The 21,969-nt window shown below is 41.5% G+C and overlaps 2 protein-coding genes across 6 annotated transcripts in view; one reads left to right on the forward strand and one right to left on the reverse strand.

Moving 5' to 3' along the window:
• The window catches only part of Ctps2 (CTP synthase 2), a 109,901-nt gene that overhangs the window by 46,659 nt on the left and 41,273 nt on the right, over positions 1-21,969 (reverse strand). For all 5 annotated transcript variants that reach the window (XM_013032113.1, XM_013032116.1, XM_013032112.1 and 2 more), the window contains 4 exons: positions 21,343-21,431; positions 20,457-20,551; positions 18,043-18,105; positions 17,909-17,952 (listed from right to left, as the gene is read on the reverse strand). In XM_013032113.1, coding sequence (XP_012887567.1) covers positions 17,909-17,952; positions 18,043-18,105; positions 20,457-20,551; positions 21,343-21,431 — 291 coding nt within the window. The remainder of the gene's footprint in view (positions 1-17,908; positions 17,953-18,042; positions 18,106-20,456; positions 20,552-21,342; positions 21,432-21,969) is intronic.
• On the forward strand, positions 1,115-5,326 carry S100g (S100 calcium binding protein G). The gene is made up of 2 exons (XM_013032117.1): positions 1,115-1,251; positions 5,197-5,326. The coding sequence occupies exons 1-2, from the start codon at positions 1,117-1,119 to the stop codon at positions 5,299-5,301; spliced, it is 240 nt and encodes a 79-aa protein (XP_012887571.1). The 5' UTR covers positions 1,115-1,116; the 3' UTR covers positions 5,302-5,326.

A 21,969-nucleotide genomic window follows, 5' to 3' on the forward strand; every position in this document is an offset into this window, starting at 1 on the left:
CTTAATAGCAAGGATTACAGGCATAGCCACCAGAGCACAGACCATACTGTGGTTTTAAGTCATACAATATTGTCCTTCTGTGACAGCAATTTTTTCTAAATATGAAGATTTTTTCAAGCTGAAATATGAAGCTACACTGAAAATAGTATTCCATAGAAAAGCTTTCTGAAATATGAACTGTGGGTAAATAATCATAATTCTACACTGAAGGGAAAATATAATCTAAGGGAGAAAAAACATTCAGGCTTACTCTTGGGACTCTGAACCATTAAGCAACTGTTGAGATGGCCCTTTATTGGATCTTGACCTTAATTAAGAGGTTCATGAAGTCTTCTGCTTGGGTTTCAAAAACCATTAATAATTAGCCTTAAATGGCAAACAAAAGGAAAATTTCATAATCTGGGTGGTGTGTCTGTAGAGACTATAAAAGTCGCATGATTCTTCTCAGCTCTTCATGCACTTACTGGGTCCTTCTAAGTGGCTCCACTGTCGGGTGACCAGGTCAGTGTGATCTTAGTACCACCTAGAGCTTCTTTTGCTTGCAATAATACTTTGCTTCCTTTTAGAATGGAATGACAGCTCAATGATCTCGAGAGAAAGTGAGCTGGTGCTATCTAAAGATATCACCAGGGAAACTTAAGATGCCAGCAGCTGGGGTCAGGTACTCCTCAAGATTACAGCCTACAGAGTATAGACCATGTAAATGAAAAAGTGCATGCTGTTACTTTGCTAAGCAAAACATTTGTCTCTGGGGACTATTTTCTCACAGATGTACTCTGAGTAGACATTGAATTAGATGACGATGATGATGATGGTGATGGTGGGGTCTATGTGTGCTGCTAGGAATAGAACCCATGGCCTTGTGCATACTGGGTATTGTGCTACACCTCCAGAGGCACAATAATTGCTTTCAAAGAGTGTTGATAAGTACTAGTGATGTTCCCATTATGATCCTCTCTTCTCCTTCCCTCTCTTCTCCTTCCCTCTCTTATCCTTATTCTCCTCTAACCTTTGTCCAAACAGTGCCTAATAGTACTAAAATCTTGACCACACTCAGCATACAACTCTGAGCTTTTCAGTAAGTTCCTTTTCTTCCCAAATGTACAGAACACAAGAATGAGTGCTAAAAAGTCTCCTGAAGAACTAAAGAACATTTTCAAAAAATATGCAGCCAAAGAAGGTGATCCAGACCAGCTGTCAAAGGATGAGCTGAAGCTATTGATTCAGGCTGAATTCCCCAGTCTGCTCAAAGTAAGTACCCATCTGTACTACATGGAGAACTAGCTGCTGATGGTGGGAAGGGAGAAGAGGAGCTCTTGTAGGATCTAAGGGCTGACTCTGAGATGCTGACCAGAGATCTGTGGGTAGGGACAACCTTAAATAGATGAGGGATGAGGTGCCCTGTTGCTGATGTACTATGATGTCAGGTCAGTGCATAGAGTGAGTAAAGCAAGCTCCTATTTTCTCTTCTTGCTCCAAAAGTCCATTTAATATAGTAAATGGATTCCTCTAGCCACTTCTTGGCTAGAGAATGTGTTAGATATTATACTAATAACCACACATACTACAACTGATTTTAGCCCAAAGGCCAAGAAGCAATAAAAAGGTACTTTTTAATTAAAAACAGACAAAACTTGGAGAAGTATTAATATTTTTAAAGCCTTTAAATTTTTTCCAAAAGGAAGAAAAGTAATCTACCAGGAAAGTGTACATAATCAATGGTAAGAGTGGTAAATTTTTCTGTATTTTGTGTATTTCCTATAAAAGGACAGACTATTATAATTTGGGGGGGGGGGAGTACAAAGACTAATGGCAAGCTCTGAAAGTCAGCTTATAGGTACCAAACAAATTTGCATAAGAATTGCTAAAGTTTTTATCTTGCCCATGTAATTGTTACCCCTCTGTACAGTATTTTCACAATAAAAATATAATTGCTAAAGTTTGACAGCTACACTATTTATACCATCACCTTCTATCAAAGACAAGACTGCCTATTTATAAACATATGAACAACTATCTTAGAGTTTAGTCCAAGTATCTTTGTAGGAATCCTAACAGTTAAAATAGATCTTGCCTATCTGTTGCATAAGAAACTGAATATAGGCCAGATGCCAGTGGCTCATGCCTGTAATCCTAACTACTAAGGAAGCTGAGATCTGAGAATCATGGTTCAAAGCCAGCCCAGGCAGGAAAGTCCATGAGACTCTTATCTCCAATAAATCACTCAGAAAAAGCCAGAAGTAGTGCTGTGGCTCAAGTGGTAGAGCACTAGCCTTGAGCAAAAGAAAATCAGGAACAGTGCCCAGACCCTGAGTTCAAGCCCTAGGATCAGCACCCCCAAAAAAAAAAAAAAGAAGATGGTAAATTTAACTATGTGTGTATATGTATATGTGTTTTGTTGCTGATGTTTTACTATCATTTTGAAACAAATATCATTACATAGCCCACTCAGTCTATAGCCCAGCTAGCCTTGAACTAATGATCTAATTGTCTCTGTCTCCCAAATGCTAGGATTATAGTGCATACCACCACACTTGGTAAATGTTCTACGGGCTGTATGTCTTGTTTTGTTGGGGTTTTTTTGTTTGATTTTGTATGCTGGTCCTGGGCTTGACTAAGGAACTAAGCACTGTCACTGAGCTTTTCTGTTAAGGCTACTGCTCTACCACTTGAGTCACAGCTCCACTTCCAGCTTCTTTTTGGTAATTTATTTGAGTTTATTATTTGGTAGTTTATTGGAGTTTCACAGACTTGCATGCTTGGCGTGGCTTCAAACCACAGTCCTCAGATCCCAGTCTTTAGCGTAGCTAAGATTATAGGCAAGAGCCACTGGCACCAGGCTTATATGGTTTTTAAATAAAATTTTATGTATGTTCAGATATAGATAATTTGAAGCAGATCTAAATGAAACTGTTATTTCCATAGGTTTCTTAAGTGCTATTTCGCCACAGACTGCTACTTAAAAAGGCCAAGTAGCAGCGTTAAAATTTGAGTTTCATGACAGAAACAAAAAATAAAAAGTCTGCTTCAGACACCACAGGAATAACAATCATTGAAAAGCCTATGATTTCAGATGACATTTCAAGCAGGGGCTCTCAAGCCTGGTCCCTGCCAAGCAGCATCAGTACAATGAGAGAAAACCTGTTGGAAATACAGATTCCCAGGCCTTCCCCACCTAGTGAGTTATCAGCTCTGGGTAGGGCTGGCCATCTGTGTTTACTAAGGTCAGTATGCTCGTGAAGGTGATCCTGACATGCTAAAGCATGTGAGCCAGCAACCAAAGTCATCTTGGATACCCTAGAGGAGAGCCACAGGCCAGAGTTTGAGAAAAGCTAGGGTGATGTCTCCATTACAAGGCTGTGCTCTAGAGTTCATGTTGGAACCTCAAGTCCTCTGCTAACTAGCTAGAAAGTTAGTGGCTTTCTCTGGGATTCAGTTTCCTCACCTACAAAGTAGATTTTGTTGGGATCTGGTAGCTCATAACAATAATCCTAGTTATTCGGGAAGTTGAGATCTGAGGATCACAGTCCACGCAGGAAAGTCCATGAGATTTTTTTTTTTTGCTTTGTTTTGTTTTGATTGCCAGTCCGGGGGCTTGAACTCAGGGCCTGGGCACTGTCCCAGAGCTTCTTTTGCTCTAGGCTAGCACTCTACCACTTGAGCCACAGTGCCACTTCTGGCTTTTTCTATTTATGTGATACTGAGGAATTGAACCCAGGGATTCATTCATGCTAGGCAAGCACTCTACCACTAAGCCCACATTCTCAGCTTTCCATTAGATTCTTTAAAAAAAAACACACATTTTTTTTGATCGGTCATGGGGCTTGAACCCTGGGCCTGGGCACTGTCCCTCAGTTCTTCAGTTCAAGGCGAGCACTCTACCACTTGAACCACAGTGCCACGTCCGGCTTTCTGCGTGGCTTATTGGAGATAAGAGTTTCATGGACTTTCCTGCCTGGGCTGGCTTTGAACTGTGATTCTCAGATATCAGCCTCCAAAGTAGCTAGGATTATAGGTGTGAGCCACGGGCACACGGCTTCCATTAGATTCTTATATTCAATTAACCTCCAAAGCAGGAAGTAGAGCTATGGCTCAAGTGGTAGAGTACCAGCCTTAAGCACATAAAAAGTGAAGGGATACCGCTCAAGTCCTGAGTTCAAGTTCTAGGATCAACACACACACACACACACAGAATCACCCTACGGGGTGGCTAGGTGGAGGGTACAGGCTACCCGAAAGGCTTCAGCTTCAACACAGTACAAGCCAGTGGGTGCTCATTGCCTGCTTCCACTAGCTATATACTAGCCATAGGCTTGAAACCCAAGACAAAGCAACTCCAAGGAAAACCCTGGGGCCGGAGTCCTCAGCTATTTGTGGTCTGTGGGTAGTCTGGTAAAAGCCCATGGACCCCTACGCTGAAAAAGGACAAAATCAAATTTAAAATATGCCAAAATTGTTGCAATGGGTCACTGCAACAATGAGATGTACAAGTCGTTATGTGGAAAACGAACTTTACAACTTTGGTGCAGGGGGGGGGGGGGGGGGGGGGGGGGGGACGGGGTGGGGAGCGGGGGGAGGATGGGAAGGGATGGGAAGGGGAAACAAAGGAGGAGGCTACAATGCTTGATAAGAAATGTACTCATTATCTTGCCCATGTAATTGTAACCCCTCTGTACAGTATTTTCACAATAAAAAATAAAAGATAAAGAATTCAAAAAACATATGCCAAAATTGGGTACCCATGGCTGCCACCTGTAATCCTAGCTACTTGGGAGGCTGAGATCTGAGGATCACAGTTCAAAGCCAGCCTAGGCAGGAAAATCTGTAAGATTCTTATCTCCAATTAGCCACCAAAGGAAGCCATAAGTGGAGCCCAAGTGGTAGAATTTTTGCTTTGAACAAAAAAGCCTAGGGATAGTATATAGCCCCTGAGTTCAAGCCCCAGGACTGGCACCAAAAAAAAGCCAAAATATTATTAAACAATACATGTGTAAGAGTGGAAAAAAGAAAGTACCTAGGTGTGTGACATGAACTGATACCACAATTAGCACCAGCTTTTCCACCTCTATCAGTAGCCTGTGCCTGGAAATTCACAAGACCTTCTTGGAATAAATGTTGCCATGCCCCATATCCCAGAATTGTGTAGGGTTATCTAATTCCATTTCATTTCTCCCTCATCCTTTTGTCTAAAACCAGGTTGTAAGCAGCCTAGATGACCTCTTTAAAGAACTGGACAAGAATGGAGATGGAGAAGTTAGTTTTGAAGAATTCCAAGTGCTAGTCACAAAGATATCCCAGTGAAGAAAACAACATCCTAAGCCCTGGAAATCTTTCTGATGTGGAATTACTAACATCTCTGGTTGAATTCTTTGATTATAATGATCTGACTATGAGGTTCCAGTTATAGTTAATAAAGATATCCTTGGATTAAGTCTCCTTTTGCTGAGTACTGACTCATTATAACTTAATTTAAAAATAAGCCAAGTGCTGGTGGCTGGGTACTGATGGCTCACACCTTTAATCCTAGCTTCTCAGAAGGCTAAAATCTGAGAATAAAAGTTCGAAGCAAGACCAGGTAAGGAAGTCCATGAGATTATTATCTCCAATTAACCACTAGAAAACCAGAAGTGGAGCTGTGACTCTAAGTGGTAGAGCATTAGCCTTGAGTAGAAAAACTCAGGGATTGTGCCCAGGCCCTGAGTTCAAGCCCCAGGACCAGCACAAAATATTTAAAAGAATGGGACTTAGCATCTTTTTTTTTTGGGTCCAGTCATGGGGCCTGAACTCTGGGCCTGGGCACTGTCCCTCAGCTCTTCAGCTCAAGGCTAGCACTCTACCCTTGAGCCACAGCGCCATATCTGGCTTTTTTATTTTTGCTTATGTGGTGCTGAGGAATCGAACCCAGGGCCTCAGGCATGCAAGGCAAGCGCTCTACCACTGAGCCACCTTCCCAGCCCCTTAGCATCATCTTATATGGTCATATGTACATAGTTTTTTTTTTCCTTTTCTGCTTGTCTTAGACATATACTAGTTATTGCAAATAAGGAAAACCATGGGACCTATGTTTCTTTGGGCCTGGCTTACTTCATTCCATTCCTAACAAATGGGGCGGTGTCATTCTTTCTGATGGAGGCATAGAATTCCATTATATAGGGAAGAGACGCTGTGGCTCAAGTGGTAGAGTGCTAGTCTTGAGCTGAAGAGCTGAGGGAAAGCGCCCAGGCCCAGAGTTCAAGCCCCACGACTGACAAAAAAAAAACAGAATTCCATTATATATATATATACCACATTTTCTTGATCCATTCATCTACTGAGGGGCATCTGGGTTGGTGTGCTTATAAGGTAATATATGATTTTTTTTGTTTCTTTTGTATGTTCTTCCCCCATGGTATAACCCCTGTTTTCACTGTATTTGATTCCGGTGCCCTGTATCTTATATATACATTTTTCTAATTTGGGGAGGGGAAGGGAAATAACAAAATGCTGAAATAAGGATACAGGTTGACCCATTGTAACAATGAGATATACAAGACACTATGCTGAAAATGAACTTTACAACTTGGGGGGGAGGAGTGGGAGGAGGGGGAGGGAAGGATAGTAGGGGAAAAACAAAGGAGGGGGTAACAATGTTCGATAGGAAATGTACTCATTACCTTACTTATGTAACTGTAACCTCTCTGTACAGTATCTTTACAATAAAAATATATATTTAAAAATGGGACTTAGGAAGTAGCTGAGGGGTAAAGTGTTTGCCTAAGCTCATGGGGACCTGGATTTGATCACCAGCACTGCAAAACACAAAGATTTTTTAAGCCAGGAGCAGGTGGCTCAGGCCTATAATCATAGTTACTCAGGAAGCTGAGATCTGAGGATCAGAGTTCAAAGCCAGCCTGGGCAGGAAATGAGACTCTTATCCCTAATTAACCAGCAAAAAGTGAAAGCGAAGTTGTGGCTTAAGTGGTAAAGCACTAGCCTTGAGCAAAAAAACAGAGTACAGTGAGTTCAAGCATGTCAGTACACACACACACACACAGGTTTAAAGAAATAAGAGGCCAAGAATTGCTCTATGACCTTGCCCCAAGACCACAGTGGAAGGAAGACTGAAGCAAGTTTACTTTATCCACTTTTCCAGGAGAATAACTATGTTCCTTGCTCTCCCTCAACTACTGGTTCCTGGCATCACTTCCAATTCCAACTTTTTTGTGTAGGCAGGTCCTAGGGCTTGAGCCTGAGCACTGTCTCTGAGCTTTTGTACTCAAGGCTAATGCCTTACCACTTGAGCCACAGCTCCACTTCCAGTTTTTCTGTGTTGGTTAATCGGAGAAGAGTCTCCTGCCCAGGCTGGCTTTAAACTGCAATCCTCAGACCTCAGCTTCCTGAGTATCTAGGATTACAGGCGTTGAGCCACCAGCACTGAACTAACAACTCATTTTGCACTGTTCAATGCCTAGCAAGGAACATACTTCCAAAGCATACACTTGTCTTTAGGTCATCTCCCGGTACTCGCTGTGCTTTGTTAAATGAACAGCCTTTGAAGGAATAGAAGGAACACAAGGCCAAGAGGTGCCCTACTCATCACTGAAGGATAACCTCATATCTACTAGCGTTACACCATGGTTCCGGAAAACAACATTCTGAGTAATATTCTTCAATTATTTCTTTCTAATTCATGCTCTAAAAGCCAAATTGCCAAGCTTTAATTCTGCAGTTGACATTAGAAAACTATGGGACCACTGCCACTTCAAAATGGAGAAAATGGTAATAATGAATAGCTTTCAACTATACAAGCCCTCCCAAAGACTACACTAACCTTAGATGAGAATCACTGCTTACAAAGTAAGGTCTTTGACTCCAAAAGTTTCTTTAACCAAGTGAATTCAATAGTGTAAACTAGGCTAGGTACTGGAGGCTCATGCCTGTAATCCTTGCTACTCACAAGGCTGAAATCTGAGGATTGGGGTTCAAAGCCAGCCTGGAGCAGGGAAGTCAGTAAGACTCTCATCTTCAATTAAGGACCAAAATAAAAAGCTGGAAATGGAGCTGTGGCTCAAGTGGTAGAGTGCTAGCCTTGAACATAAAAAGCTCAGAGACAAGCACCCAACCCCTGAATTCAAGCCCTAAGACTGACATCCACAAAAATAGTAAGCTGTATATATCAGTCAACTTGGCTGCTATCATTTCCCCAGTAGCTTCAAGGCCCTCTAAAGTTGGGACCAGAGCACATGATCATATACTTACCCAGTCTACCCAAGTTCAAGTACATGGCTATCTCATAGTCCACAGGATAGACTGGGCCAAGCACATCTCTGGGGAGTTCAATCTCACAAGATAGGAAAGGTCAGGTTAGTGTAAGGATCTTATGCCCAGATGGGACTAAAGTAGCCAAATTTCATCAGTCCCAAGATACATAGGTGACAGTGACTTAAAGTATAGACAACAATTTGCATATGTACTTAAAAAGTAAATTCTCGTAACATAGGCTCATAATCCCAGCAATAAGAAACTAAGGCAGGGGCTGGGAATGTGGCTTAGTGGTAGAATCTTTGCCTAGCATGCATGAAGCCCTCGGTTTGATTCCTCAGTACCATATAAACAGAAAAGGCTGGAAATGGTGCTGTGGCTCAAGTGGTAGAGTGCTAGTCTTGAGCAAAAGAAGCTCAGAGACAGTACCCAGGCCCTGAGTTCAAGCCCCAGGACTGACCCCAAAAAAAAGAAAAAGAAAAAGAAACTAAGGCAGGAGAATCAAGGTTTAAGACAGTCTAAGCTACAAAGACCTTGTCTAAAAAAAAAAAAAAAGCCAGGCATCAATGGCTACCCTCTGTAATCCTAGCAATGCAAGGAGCTGAGATCTGAGAATCACCATTTGAATCCGACTCAGGCAGGGAAGTTAGTAAGACTCTTATATCTAATTAGCCACCAAAAAGCCAGAAATAGAGCTGTGGCTCAAGTGGCGCAGCACTAGTCATGAGCAGAAAAAGCTCAGGGACAGTGCCCAAGCCCTAAGTGCAAGCCCTAGGACTGGCACAAAAAAAAATTCTACAAGTACACACTAAAAACTAATATATTAGGAGAGACTGGATAGATTCACACAGGGATAAGAGAGCTACTTTTCACTTAATATCATACTGACATTTTGATTTTTGGAACCATATGAAATATGTGTCTTATGAAAAAGAATAATGAGCTGAGCACCAGTGGGTCACACATATAATCCTAGCTACTTCAGAGGCTGAGATCTGAGGATCACAGTTCAAAGCCAGCCTAGGCAGGAAAGGCTGTGAGACTCTTGTCTTCAATTAACCAGAAAAATGCTGGAGAACTTCTGAGAAGTAATATCATTCAAAGGGTTAAGATAAGGTTATGGATTGTAAAACCTAACTGACTTCCCAACAGGTAGGATGAATTCATGCTCCTATAGTACATGAGCTGGTCTCACCTAAACAACTTTAATAGCCAGGTTAGTGTACATGTTTTATTTGCTGGCCTTTTATTTCCTTTTTATGGTGCTGGGGATTGAACCCAGGGCTTTTGAGCATGGTAGTCAAAAGTCCTACAACTGAGCTATATCCCCAATCTGTTGACTAGTGTCAATGAGAACTTATTATAATGTTACCATTAGGTTTGTTTTCATTTTTTAAAATTTATTCTATTGCAAAGATGCTGTACAGGAGGTTACAGTTACATGAGTAAGGTAATGAGTACATTTTTAGTCGAACATTGTTACCTCCTCCCTTGTCATTCTCCCACTATCCCTTCCCTCTCCCACTCCTCCCCTCCCCCAAGTTCTAAAGCTCATTTCCGACATAGTGTCTTATGAGTATCATTGCAATGGGTCATCCTTTTCCTTTCAGCATTTTGTCATTCCCCTTCCCCTCCCCAAATCAGATAGATGTATAGCTCAATAGCTATATACATATAACCATACAAAATGATGCTAATTGAAATGAACTCCAAGACTTGGAAACAACAGATTTTTTTTTGGTTGTTGACCTTATTGTCACCAATGTATTATAACTAGTTCTTCCTTATTTTTTTCATTTTTTTTCCATTGGTTTATCCCTGGCAATCATTGTCTTTGATTCTGGTACCCTCCATCTTATATGTACTGGTTGGTAAAAGATAGTTTTTCCCTTTTTTCCCAAGAACTAGTCTTTCCTTGTTTTGTGATGAGACTGTAAACAGCAGGAATGAATATGATGGACCAACTACTAGCATCTCTGCTGAGCATCTTTTTGTACAATCAATATATCATGTTAATTGATTTAATTCCTGAGATAAGCACACTATGCAGTCCTGATTATTTTAGATTTTTTTTTTTGTCCAGTCATGGGGCCTGAACCCTGGGCCTGAGCACTGTCCCTCAGCTCTTCAGCTCAAGGCTAGTGCCCTACCACTTGAGCCACAACGCCACTTCCAGCTTTTTTCTTTTTGCTTATGTGGTACTGAGGAATCGAACCCAGGGCCTCAGGCATGCAAGGCAAGCACTCTACCACTGAGCCAACTTCCCAGCCCCAGTCCTGATTATTTTAGAATGCTGTTAAATTTGAAGTTCTACTATTTTGATTGTCACAGCTTCCATTCCTATCCACCAGTCTACAGTTTGTTTTTCTTGTGTTTTATTAAGGTTTGGTATATAGCCCATGCTAGCTTCTCATTTTAGCCTCTGTTCTAGGTACCAATTAACCCCTCACAGAGTAAACATACATTATTTCAAACACCTTCGGCAAAGCATTATAGAAGCTGACACAGAGGCACACATTTCATCTAAAACTCCAAGTAACTCTGAAATCATGCCAGAGAAAAAATTAAATGGGAGCCAGGCATTGGTGGCTCACACCTGTAATCCTAGCTACTCAGGAGGCTGAGATCTGAGGATCACGATTCAAAGCCAGTCAGGGCAGAAAAGTCTGGGAGACGATAATCTCCAATTTAACACCAAACAAGGTGGAAGTGGAGCTGTGGCTCAAGTAGTAGAGCACCAGCCTTAAGCACTGGGATAGCTCAGGGACAGTTCCTAAGCCCTGAGTTAAAGCCCCAGGACACACACTCTCTCTCTCTCTCTCTCTCTCTCTCTTTCTCTCTCTCTTTCAAGTGGCTGAAATACCTCTAAGGCATTGCCCACTGAGCTCAAGGGACAAAAGCTTTAAAATACATTAGCTTTGCAATATTCATTTCATCATTTATTGTTAACATTGCAGATACCCTTATTACTCACTAATGGGGGCTCCCTGCAGGCTGCACTGTCTCTTTTCATGTAGCAGACTCAGTTCAAGGGACTAAATGGGCAGGGGGTAAGGAAAAGATGCCCACATACTTTAGGCATGGGCTATCATGTCCCAGATGAGAATGTTTTTTTTTTTTTTTTTTTTTTTTGCCGGTCATGGGGCCTGAACTCTGGGTCTGGGCGCTGTCCCTCAGCTCTTCAGCTCAAGGCTAGTGCTCTACCACTGGAGCCACAGCGCCACTTATGGCTTTTTCTGTTTATGTGGTGCTGAGGAATCGAACCCAGGGCCTCATGCTTGCAAGGCATGCACTCTACCACTGAGCTACCTTCCCAGCCCCATGAGAATGGTTTTTATTAAAGCTTTCTTATAGTTGACAAAACTGTATATGATCAAGATGTCCAACATAAGTTTTAATGTATGCATACATTATGAAACAATTACTAATATCAAATATCACAATTTGTGTGTGTGTGTGTGTGTGTGTCTGTATGTGTGTTTTAAGAACCCAAGCGTGGGATGGCTCATCCCTATAATCCTAGCTATTTAGAAGGCAGAGATCTGAGGATAGAGGTCAAAGCCAGCCAGGGCAGGAAAGTCTGTGAGATTCTTATCTCCAAGTAACTGGAAGTAGAGCCATAGCTCAAAGTGGTACAGTGCTAGCTGTGGGCAAAAGACCCTAGGGAGAATGCCCAGGTACTGATTTCAAGCACCCAGGATTGGCAATAAATAAACAAAAACAATATTAAGAACTATTCTAAGAACTATAGTCATGCAGTACAAATCACATCAATCTTTGTTGGATTTTTTACAATATTTTTTTGCCAGTCCTGGGGCTTGAACTCAAGGCCCAGCACTGTCCCTAAGCATCTTTTGCTCAAGACTAGCACTCTACCACTTGAGCCACAGTACCACTTCCAGCTTGTGGTATCGAACCCAGGGCTTCATGCATGCTAGGCAAGCACTCTACCACTAAATTACATTCCCAGCCCTACAATATTTTTTAGAAATTAATTTCTATTATGTGACTAAGCATACATTTAGAAAAGAACTGAGGCATAAGATTTTTGGAAACCATGAACTGAGTTTTGTTCTTCAGTTCATTAGGAAAATTACTCCAACTATCTTCCAATAAATAAAGGTAATTTAAAGTGTCTATTAGTCAATAAACTCTTCTCATATGAGAAAAAGAACTATAGTAACTATGCTATACATTTGATCTCCAGAATTACTCATCTTACAACTGCAATCTTTTCCCCTTTAGCCAACATCTTCATTTCTTCTACTCCACGACCTTTCTACTGTCTGTTTATAGGAATTCAATGTGTGTGTGTGTGTGTGTGTGTGTGTGTGTGTGTGTGTGTGTGTGTGGTGTGCATGGGCGCACATGTGTTAGTACTAAGGCTTGAACTCAGCGCCTCAAGCTCGCATTCAACCTTATTTGCTCAAGGCTGGTGTTCTACCACTTGAGTCCCAGCTCCACTTCCAGCTTTTTTGGTGTTAATTGGAGATAAAAGTCTCACGGACTTTTCTGCCTAGGCTGGCTTCAAACTGTGATCCTCAGATCTCACATCCTGAATAGTTAAAATTAATAGGCATGAGCCACCAGTGCCCAGCTGAGTTCAACTTCTTCAGATTCCACATGTGAGAAGGGGCAGTATCTATCTTCCTATGTTGTGTTATTTCACTTCATTCACTGTCCTCCAGGTTCCTATGCACTGTTGCAAACAGCAAAATCTCCTTTTTGAAGGCTGAATAGTATTCCATGGGTATATATGGATGAAGTGCTATCCATTCAATGGTTGACAGACACTGCTGCTTCTAACCTTTGGCTATTGTGAATATTGCTGCAATGAATGTGGAAGTACAGATGTCTTCTAGATGCATTAATTTCATTCTTATCTCTCGAATATATAGCCACAAGTACAATTGCGAGGTTACACAGCAGATCTACTTTTGAATTTTTCAGCTTCCTCTCTGCCGTTTTTCATAACTGCTGGTATCTATTTACATTCCAATCAACAGTGTACAAGGATAACATTTTAGGAGAATTTTTCTTTCTCCAGATACAAGGCTAACAGCATGATATCAACTCAGAACCTAGAATTAACACAAAGACAATATTAAATGACTCAGGCTCCAAGACTTGTCCATAAAAGGTTATTTTACCCATATAATAGCTGTATTCTTGTTAACCACTCTTATGAGAGGAAAAAAACTTTAAGCTCAAACCAACTCCTGAGTAATTTCTATTACATCTTTTTATCAGCTAGGAAATGCTTTCCTCAATATTCTAAAAGCAAATCAGACAGTAAAATAATAAAAGCTGTCTAAAAGGTTATTTTTAATGAGCTATTTTTTAAAATCTCTTAATCTGCATACTACAAAAAGTTGTTGAAAAACAAGGAAGAGGAACTATTTCAAACAGGGCTTTAACGAAAGGCAGGAAAATGTAATGCATTCATTATGCTTAATGTATAACAAAAATTACTCTTTGCATAAATTAACTTTTAAGTCTAAGTGGCTATGTTTCACTAATCTACTACCAGATGTAAAATTATTTTTAACTTTAAAAATTGTTAGATCAAAAATTTATAATTATGGGACCTGTTTAAGTATATTGAGGGAAGGGAGAAAAATAAGATGTGAGAAGCTGAACAATACCAAAAATCCATTGCATCTGTGAATGAAGATGGCAAAATAAACCTTACTGCAATCTGCTGAATAAGAGGAATAGTGGGGATGAAGAAAGAGAGTAAGCTAGGGTTCACACTGACTTAAGTATAATATATGCAAGTGGGAAATGCCACAGTGCAACCTCTTTGAGGAATTAACATACACTAAAAATAATGAATGAGGGCTAGGAATGTGGCTCAGTGGTAGAGTGCTTGTCTACCATGCATTAAAGCCCTGGGTTCAATTCCTCAGTACCATGTACACATTAAAAGCCAGAAATGGCACTGTGGCTCAAGTGCCTTAAGCAAAAGAAGCTCAGGAACAGTGCCCAGGCCCTGAGTTCAAACCCCAGGACTGGTAACAACAACAACAACAAAAAAGAATGACAGGAATTCAAAACAGGTCCTGCCTACTGTGAAAGGGGAAGAATGGAGAGGGTGAAGAAGGTAAATATAGTCAAACTACTTTATGCCTATGTGTCAAAACTGAACATTGAAACTTGTTGAGACTGGCTTGGAGGGGAAGGAGGGGTGGGAAGAAAGTGAGTGACAGAGAGGGTGATTTGATCAAGGTACATTATTATATGTATGTATGGCGATGTCAAAATGAAATCTCCTTGTTACCACTAATTGATGCTAATGTGAAATGTGAGGAAAATGGATAAAGTCTTATCTATGATAAATAAAATTGAAATCATACAAAATATAGCCATCCCAGCTATCCATTTGTATCTTAGTGCAAACACTTTGAATTTCTCCTTACCAATAGCACCATCCATTGCATATGTTGTGTATAGTTGTGAGGTTTTCTTGGTGGTGGTACCAGGATTTGAACTCAGAGACTTACAGTTGCTCAGCTGGTACTCTATCACTTAAGCCATACCTCCAGCCTGGCTTTTTGTTGGTTCTTTTAAAGATGAAGTCTCTGAAATTTTTCTGTCTGGGCTGGCTTTGAACTGAGATCCTTTAGGTCTCTCTCAGCCTCCTGAGTAACTAGGATTACATGAGTGAGCCACAAGCAACCAGCCCCTCACACACACACACCCTTACCCACGCTGTTGCTATATTTTGAACAGATAACATGGACTCTATTTCCAGAGTGGGATATCTTAGGAGTATTCAGACTTTTAAGTTAGAACTTCCAACAAACATAAAAGAAATGCTTACAGGTTAACAAATTCACATGCCTAAACAGTAAATCAAAATCATTCCTCCTGTAAGTATCTCATACATCAAAACTGTTCATGATACCATCTACTATACTCCAGATGAACTGGAGATCTAAAGCTAAATTCAAGGTCAAAGATGTCAACACTGACAAAGAGTTAGAATACAAGTCCAGCTGTGTTCCTGGTAAACATCATCCAGAAAGCAGTGGAGACTTCTGTGAAGCAGGCCCAAAGAACAGAGTTGCTGCAGATCCCTAAATATTCTGCCACACCTCAGAGTCTACTATTATACTTCATGAATCAAGCAGAGAAATGACACAATAGAATGTACTTTCCTCACTTACTCCTGTGTACTCTCAGACAGCATTTTAGAGATAAACCTATTTCTCCTTTGTTTTTGTTTGTTTGGTGCCAGTTCTGTGACTTGAACTCAGGGCCTAGGCACTGTTCTTGAGCTTTTCTGGTACAGGCTAGAGCTCTACCACTTTGAGCCACAGCTCCCACTTCCAGTTTTCTGGTGGTTAACTGGAGAAAGTCTCACAGACTTTCCTGTCCATGCAAGCTTTGAACTGCAATCCTCAGATCTCAGCCTCCTGAGTAGCTAGGATTATAGGCGTGAGCCACTGGTACTCAGGTAAGTAATTGTTATTTGCTCAAGTAAAGTGACTCCTCAGGTTTCACGGTCTTGGCTGCTTTATGATTCTATCACCTTAAGTCTTTTTTACTTTAATAAGACTTCTCACCATCAGCACAACTGCTGGTTCTTAAGGCTATTTTTCTCCAGCAAACTGATTGCAGCCCATAAAAATGTTCAATAGCAATTAGGTTTTATTGTTTTCATCTCACTTATGTGTAGAGGAGCCATCAAAATGTAAAATGTACATATCCTCTGACTTAGCAATTCCCCTTGTAGGAATTCATCCCACAGATGTGTCCACACGTGGGTGCAGAACACAGGTACAGGGAGACTAATTTGCAGTATGATTTAAGGCTAACAAACAGCACAACCTAAATACAAGATCAGTGAAATAAATACTGATGCGTCCATAAAGCAGACAGCAGGGCAAGCTGTGAAAGATCTCTATGCATTGATGTGGAGTGATGAATACAGAAAGCAAGATGGGAACAACATCTCTCAAGCATGTAATGTAAGGCGTTTTTTTTTAAGGGTTTATGGGAGTTATGAGATATAGAGAACTTGCCTACTATACATGAGGCCTTGGGTTCAATCTCTATCACTGCCCAACAAAGGGAAATATGTATCCATACCTATATATGGGTAGATGAATGTATATACAGGCAGGGGGGTGGGGGGGTGAGTGAATGGGGGAGGAAATGCAACAAAGGCTTAACCTTGCCAAAGCTATGTAACAGTGCCACCTACTGATCAAATCACTTCCTAATCGAGAGTAATCTTAGAGAAGAAAATGCTGCATTTTCCTGGCAGAGCTATTTCAGTTATTAGTCAGGAAATCCATTTATATTAAAGCCTCATAAGGAACTCTTCGCTAATATTAGGCCTTCTGAGCCTAAGACTTAAAAGTACCATCTGCCTGGGAAGTTATGGTTCATTATGGTTTGAATTGCAATCTATAAAAAGTCATAAAGAGTATTTCTACATCCTTCCGTGGGGTGATCTCCAGCATATAATATTCAATGAAAAAGCAAAGCAGAGAAAAAAGTGCATGAAGCATACTACCATTTATTTAAGAGGGGGAAGGGTTACAGACAGACAGATTTACATTTTGTGTGTGTGTGCCAGTCCTGAAGCTTGAACTCAGGGCCTGGACACTGTCCCTGAGCTTTTTCCACTCAAGGCTAGCACTCTACCACTTGAGCCACAGTTCCACTTTCAGCTTTTTTTTTTGGTGCTTAATTGGAGATAAGAGTCTCATGGACTTTTCTGCCCCATCTGGCAGGAAAATTCAACCAACAGGAAGTTGTTGATGACCAAATTACAGTTGGAAATTCTCCATTCCTTTCATTGAGATTCCTGGAGGAAGGAGAGATCATAGGAAGGGGGAGATCTCATGCTACATGGGAAAATTCTAGTTCCGATCATTCAAGCATAAAACTCAAAGCAAGGGAGGACCTGGGATGGTATGGAATAGAGCACAACAAACTTTAGGGCCCAGTAAAGAGTCCTGGATTGAATATTTAGGGGAAAAGGAACTGACAGCAGATGAGGACCACAGCAAGGATGCTTGTCATTTTTATTTTAGAAAGATAGATGGCCACCAATGTGGAAAATAGACAGACTGAGGATGAGGCTAGAGACAGGACAGCTCATTTATTTATATTAGCTGTTACAAATTGTTGTCACAGCCAATTTAGTCCTTTCCTAAACATTAAGCTTGAAAAGATGCTGCAAAGAGAAAACAGGCTAAGACTGTGTGTTTCTTCAAGCACAGTTGACAAGATAAACTAGCAAGAACAAAAGAGTTTGATAGAAAAAAACAACAGGTAATAAGAAATTCAAGTACAATTTTAAATGTTCTGACACTGTAAAGGAAAAAATAATAATTTCCCTTTATGAGTGTAAGCAAGAAGCAGGAATAAACTACAATGACCAAATCAAGAAAGATTACTTGCCAGCAGGGAGCTGGTGGCTCACATCTATAATCCTAGCTACTCAGGAGGCTGAGATATGATGAGTGCGGTTCAAAGCCAGTCCAGGCAAAAAAGCCTGTGAGACTCTTATCTCCAATGAACCACCACAAAACCAGAAGTGGAGCTATGGCTCAAAGTGGTAGAGTGCTAGCCTTGAGCTGAAGAGCTCAGGGACAGCGTCCAGGCCCTGCATTCAAGCCCCATGACCGACAAAAAAAAAAGGACTACTCACCAAAGGAGTGGGGGCATTTGGCTCAAATTCTGTGGAATTAGCATCTGAAGGTTGAAGAAAAAAATTTAGTAATTGACTAATACTGCTGAAAACATGTGAAGCAATATTTGTTTTAATCAATGATTAAAACTTACCTTTCAAGTTAAGGCAGTTTCTTGCAAATTCAATCACTGCTAGCTGCATCCCAAGGCAAATGCCTATTGTAAAAGCACATATATAAAGCAAATGAATCCAGTGTGTATTGGTTCACATTTTTACATCTTCCCCATCTAGTTTGAAGACTCCAAGAGAGCAAAACTGCTGTTTTGTTCCCTGCTGTCCCCCACCCCACCCCCATGGACATTCAGAAAAGTCCTTGGGAGGCTGAGATCTGAGGATCAAGTTCAAAGCCCAAAGCCAGCCCAGACAGGAAAGTCCGTGAGATTTTTATCTCCAATAAACCACTCAGAAAACCAGAAGTGGCACTATGGCTCCAGCGGTAAAGAGCTAGCCTTGAGCTGAAAAGCTGAGGGACAGCTCCCAGGCCCAGAGTTCAAGCCCCATGACAGACAAAAAGAAAAGGAAAAAAAAAAGAAGAGGGCTGGTGAGAATACCAAGGAACAACCTAAGGCCTGGGGTTGAAAAGGAAGGAACTCCAGAACAGGGACAAGCATCTGGAAGGCAAATCTACAACCAGCCATATCTATCCTTAAGTGAAGGCTTCTAAATTGCATTTTTTTTGTATGCCAGTGCTGGGGCTTGAACTCCAAGGCCTCATACTATCACTTGGCTTTCACTTTGCTTAAGGCTGGTGCTCAACCACTTGAGCCATACACCTACATCTGGGTTTTTGCTAGTTAATTGGAGTTAAAGAGTTTCTTAGATTTGTATGCTGGGCTGGCTTGGACACACAATCCTCAGATCTCAGATTTCATGAATAGCTAAGATTATAGGCATAAGCCACCAGCACCCAGCTCTAAATTAAAGCCTGTGTAGGCTGCAAGGTTGTGACAGAGTGCCTGATTTGTTTAGAGCATTTGTACTAACACCCCAGTTCAAGAGAGAGTCTTGCCAGGTGCTAAGGGCTCGTGCCTGTAATCCTACTTGGGAGGCTGAGATCTGAGGATTTTAGTTTAAAGCCAGTCCAGGTAGAAAAGTCTATGTGAAGCCAAGCACTGGTGGCTCATGCATGTCATTCTAACTACCAAGGAAGCTGAGATCTGAGGATTGCAGTTCAAAGCCAGCCCAGGCAGGAAGCCCATGAGACTCTCTTCTCCAATTAATCACAGAAAAAGCCAGAAGTAGAGGTGTGGCTAAAGTGGTAGAATGCTAGCCTTGAGCAAAAGGAGCTCAGAGACAGTTTCCAGGCCTAGAGTACAAGCCCCAGTACTGGAAGAGAGAGAGAGAGAGAAAGAGAGAGAGAGAAGAAAAGCCTATGTGACTTTTATCTGCAATCAACCACCAAAAAGCTAGAAGTGGAGTTGTGGTGCTGGCCTTGAGGGGGAAAAAAACAACTCAGATCCTGAGCTCAAGCACCAGAAGCAGCACAAAAAAAAGAAGGAGTCTCCCTGGGCTGTACTTTACTCTCTTCTCAAGGAGATCCAAAGTCTGGCTTTGGCTTGAGGGCCAGGATCTATCTAGTTGCTAGTCTGCAAAGCGGCCCTAGAACCTTCACTGTGCGAAGGAGACAGCAGCAGGACAGGCTGGCTGTGAGCATGAGCCTGGCAGACAGCAGGGAAGGAGATGCAAAACTAACTAAATAGGGATCTTGAGAATAGCAGAAGACAGAGATCTCTCAGGGATGCTCCCCAAACCATCTCCACATTTACTGCAGCCCACCCATTGTGTCCACTAAACACATATTAAGGAGCAGTACAAATGACACTGTTGACATATACAAGGTATGCAGGGGAAGCAATCAATAACTTTGCATGCCAGAATAAAAATCAAGAAACTGGAAAGAACCAAGGGCCTTTCTACCATAGAGACAGTGGACAATATGTAAAAGAGACTAATGTGATGTATTACAATATAAACTTTATTTACAAAAACAAGCCAGAAGCCAAAATTAGCCTGCAAGATATAGTTTGCTAAAGTCTGTAGCAGACTATTTGTTGCCTAAACTCTCATATCTAAGTTCACACCCTCACAAAAACTAACCTTATGCCTGAGTGCTAGCATAGGTCTATAGTTCTAGCACCTAAGAAAATGAGGCAGAAGCCAATCTGAGGATCGCCGTTCAAAGCCAGCCTGGGAAGGAAAGTCCATGAGACTCTTATCTCCAATAAACCACTAGAAAACCAGAAGTGGTGCTGTAGCTCAAGTGGTAGAGCGCTCGCCTTGAGCTAAAGAGCGCAAGGACAGCACCCTAGCCCAGAGTTCAAGCCCCATAACCGACACCCCTCCCAAAAAAAAAAAGGAAAATGAGGCAGAAGGATCAAGAATTCAAGCCAGCCAAAATAACATGAGACCTTTAAAAAAAAGCACACACAACCTTGGTAGGTTTTACCTATTCTAAGGACTGAAACCTATTATGTGCTGAAAAATCGAATACACTCATGAGTTTTACCTAGAAATGGGATCTTCTTTGTCCTTGCCCAAGAAATGGCCTGAAGTTTTCCCAGTGTTCCTCTGATTCCAAATCCTCCAGGCACAAGAATACCACTGAAATCAGCACAAGATAAAGGGAAAGTTGGGGGGTGGGGGTTAGAGTTTGTTTTCAACCTTTCATGTTTACTGATCCTACAGCCAAGTGTTTGGCACAATCACTAATGAATATATATGAGGTGCATTTTCAGGATCAGTTGCATGATTACACATCCTGGACTTGCTTCTTAAAATCTTTTCAGCTGGTGCTGATAGCTCATACCTGTAATCCCAGCTACTCAGGAGGCTGAGATCTGAGTATTAAAATTCAAAGCCACCCAGGTCAGGAATGTCTGTAAAGCTTTTATCTCCAAATAACCACTGAAAACTGGAAGTGACACTGTGGCTCCAAGTGGTAGAGCACTAGCCTTGGGCAAAAATGCTCAGAGGAAAAAAAAAATGCTCAGAGACAGCACCCAGACCCTGAGTTCAAGCCTCATGACCAAAACAAAATTTTTTTTAAAAAAACTAGAATTAAAACGTAAGAAAGTTATCATGTTTGTGCTTGAACTTTGTACACATAACAGCCATCTCTGTATCCTTCAGTCAGTGGGATCCACACACTTAACCTGTAATGCAGTCTCCCCGAGCTGCCAAATAAAACCACTTTCACGCATATGTGCCCTGCATTTACATGGTACATTTCAAAGCAATGCACTGTGAATTCAGTACAACCACCTGCAATGACCACAAAAATTTCTAACTATGGTTCCGAAGTACACAAAAATGAGCAATTGGGGTAAGTGGAATAATTATGGAGCAAGCACATGGCATTGTCCTAACTGGTGGGGGCTGTCCCTGGTACTCACTCAGCCTTGCACAATTTCTGCCAAGCCTCATGGAATCTCACAGGATCCTCAGCTTTGGTGACCTGCTCCAAATCGATGGAATCTATGTACTGAAAAACATCCAACAGAGTAAAGGAGAATTTAAGAAAAACAAACACTCAACCCAGGGACTGGTGATTCATGCCTGTAATCCTAGATACTCAGAAGACTAAGATCTGAGGATCCCAGTTCAAAGCCAGTCTGGGCAGGAAAGTCCAGGAGAGTCTTACATCTAGTTAACCACTAAAAAGCTGGAAGGTTAGCTGTGGCTCAAATGTAGAAGGCTAGCCTTGAGCAAAAAAGCCTAGGGACAGTTCACTGGCCCTGAGTTCAAGCCCAAGTATCAGCAAAAATGTATCTATAGAAACAGAAAATCATTGTTTGTTATATATGATTTCCACCATGTCAGAAAAGAAAATATAGCATTCCATGGGCTGGGAAGGTGGCTCAGTGGTAGAGCGCTTGCCTTGCATGCCTGGACCCTGGGTTCGATTCCTCAGCACCACATAAGCAAAAAGAAAAAAGCCGGAAGTGGCTCAAGTGGTAGAGCGCTAGCCTTGAGCTGAAGAGCTGAGGGACAGCGCCCTGGCCCAGGGTTCAGGCCCCACA

The sequence above is a fragment of the Dipodomys ordii genome, unplaced genomic scaffold (genome assembly GCF_000151885.1).
Source record: "Dipodomys ordii isolate 6190 unplaced genomic scaffold, Dord_2.0 Scaffold150, whole genome shotgun sequence".
NCBI classification, from domain to species: Eukaryota; Metazoa; Chordata; class Mammalia; order Rodentia; family Heteromyidae; genus Dipodomys; species Dipodomys ordii.

Bases quoted from the DNA above. Each gene is read 5' to 3' on its own strand.
- S100g (XM_013032117.1), top strand. From the start codon at position 1,117: ATGAGTGCTAAAAAGTCTCCTGAAGAACTAAAGAACATTTTCAAAAAA. The intron at 1,252-5,196 runs GTAAGTACCCAT...GTCTAAAACCAG, and splicing joins AATTCCCCAGTCTGCTCAAA to GTTGTAAGCAGCCTAGATGA.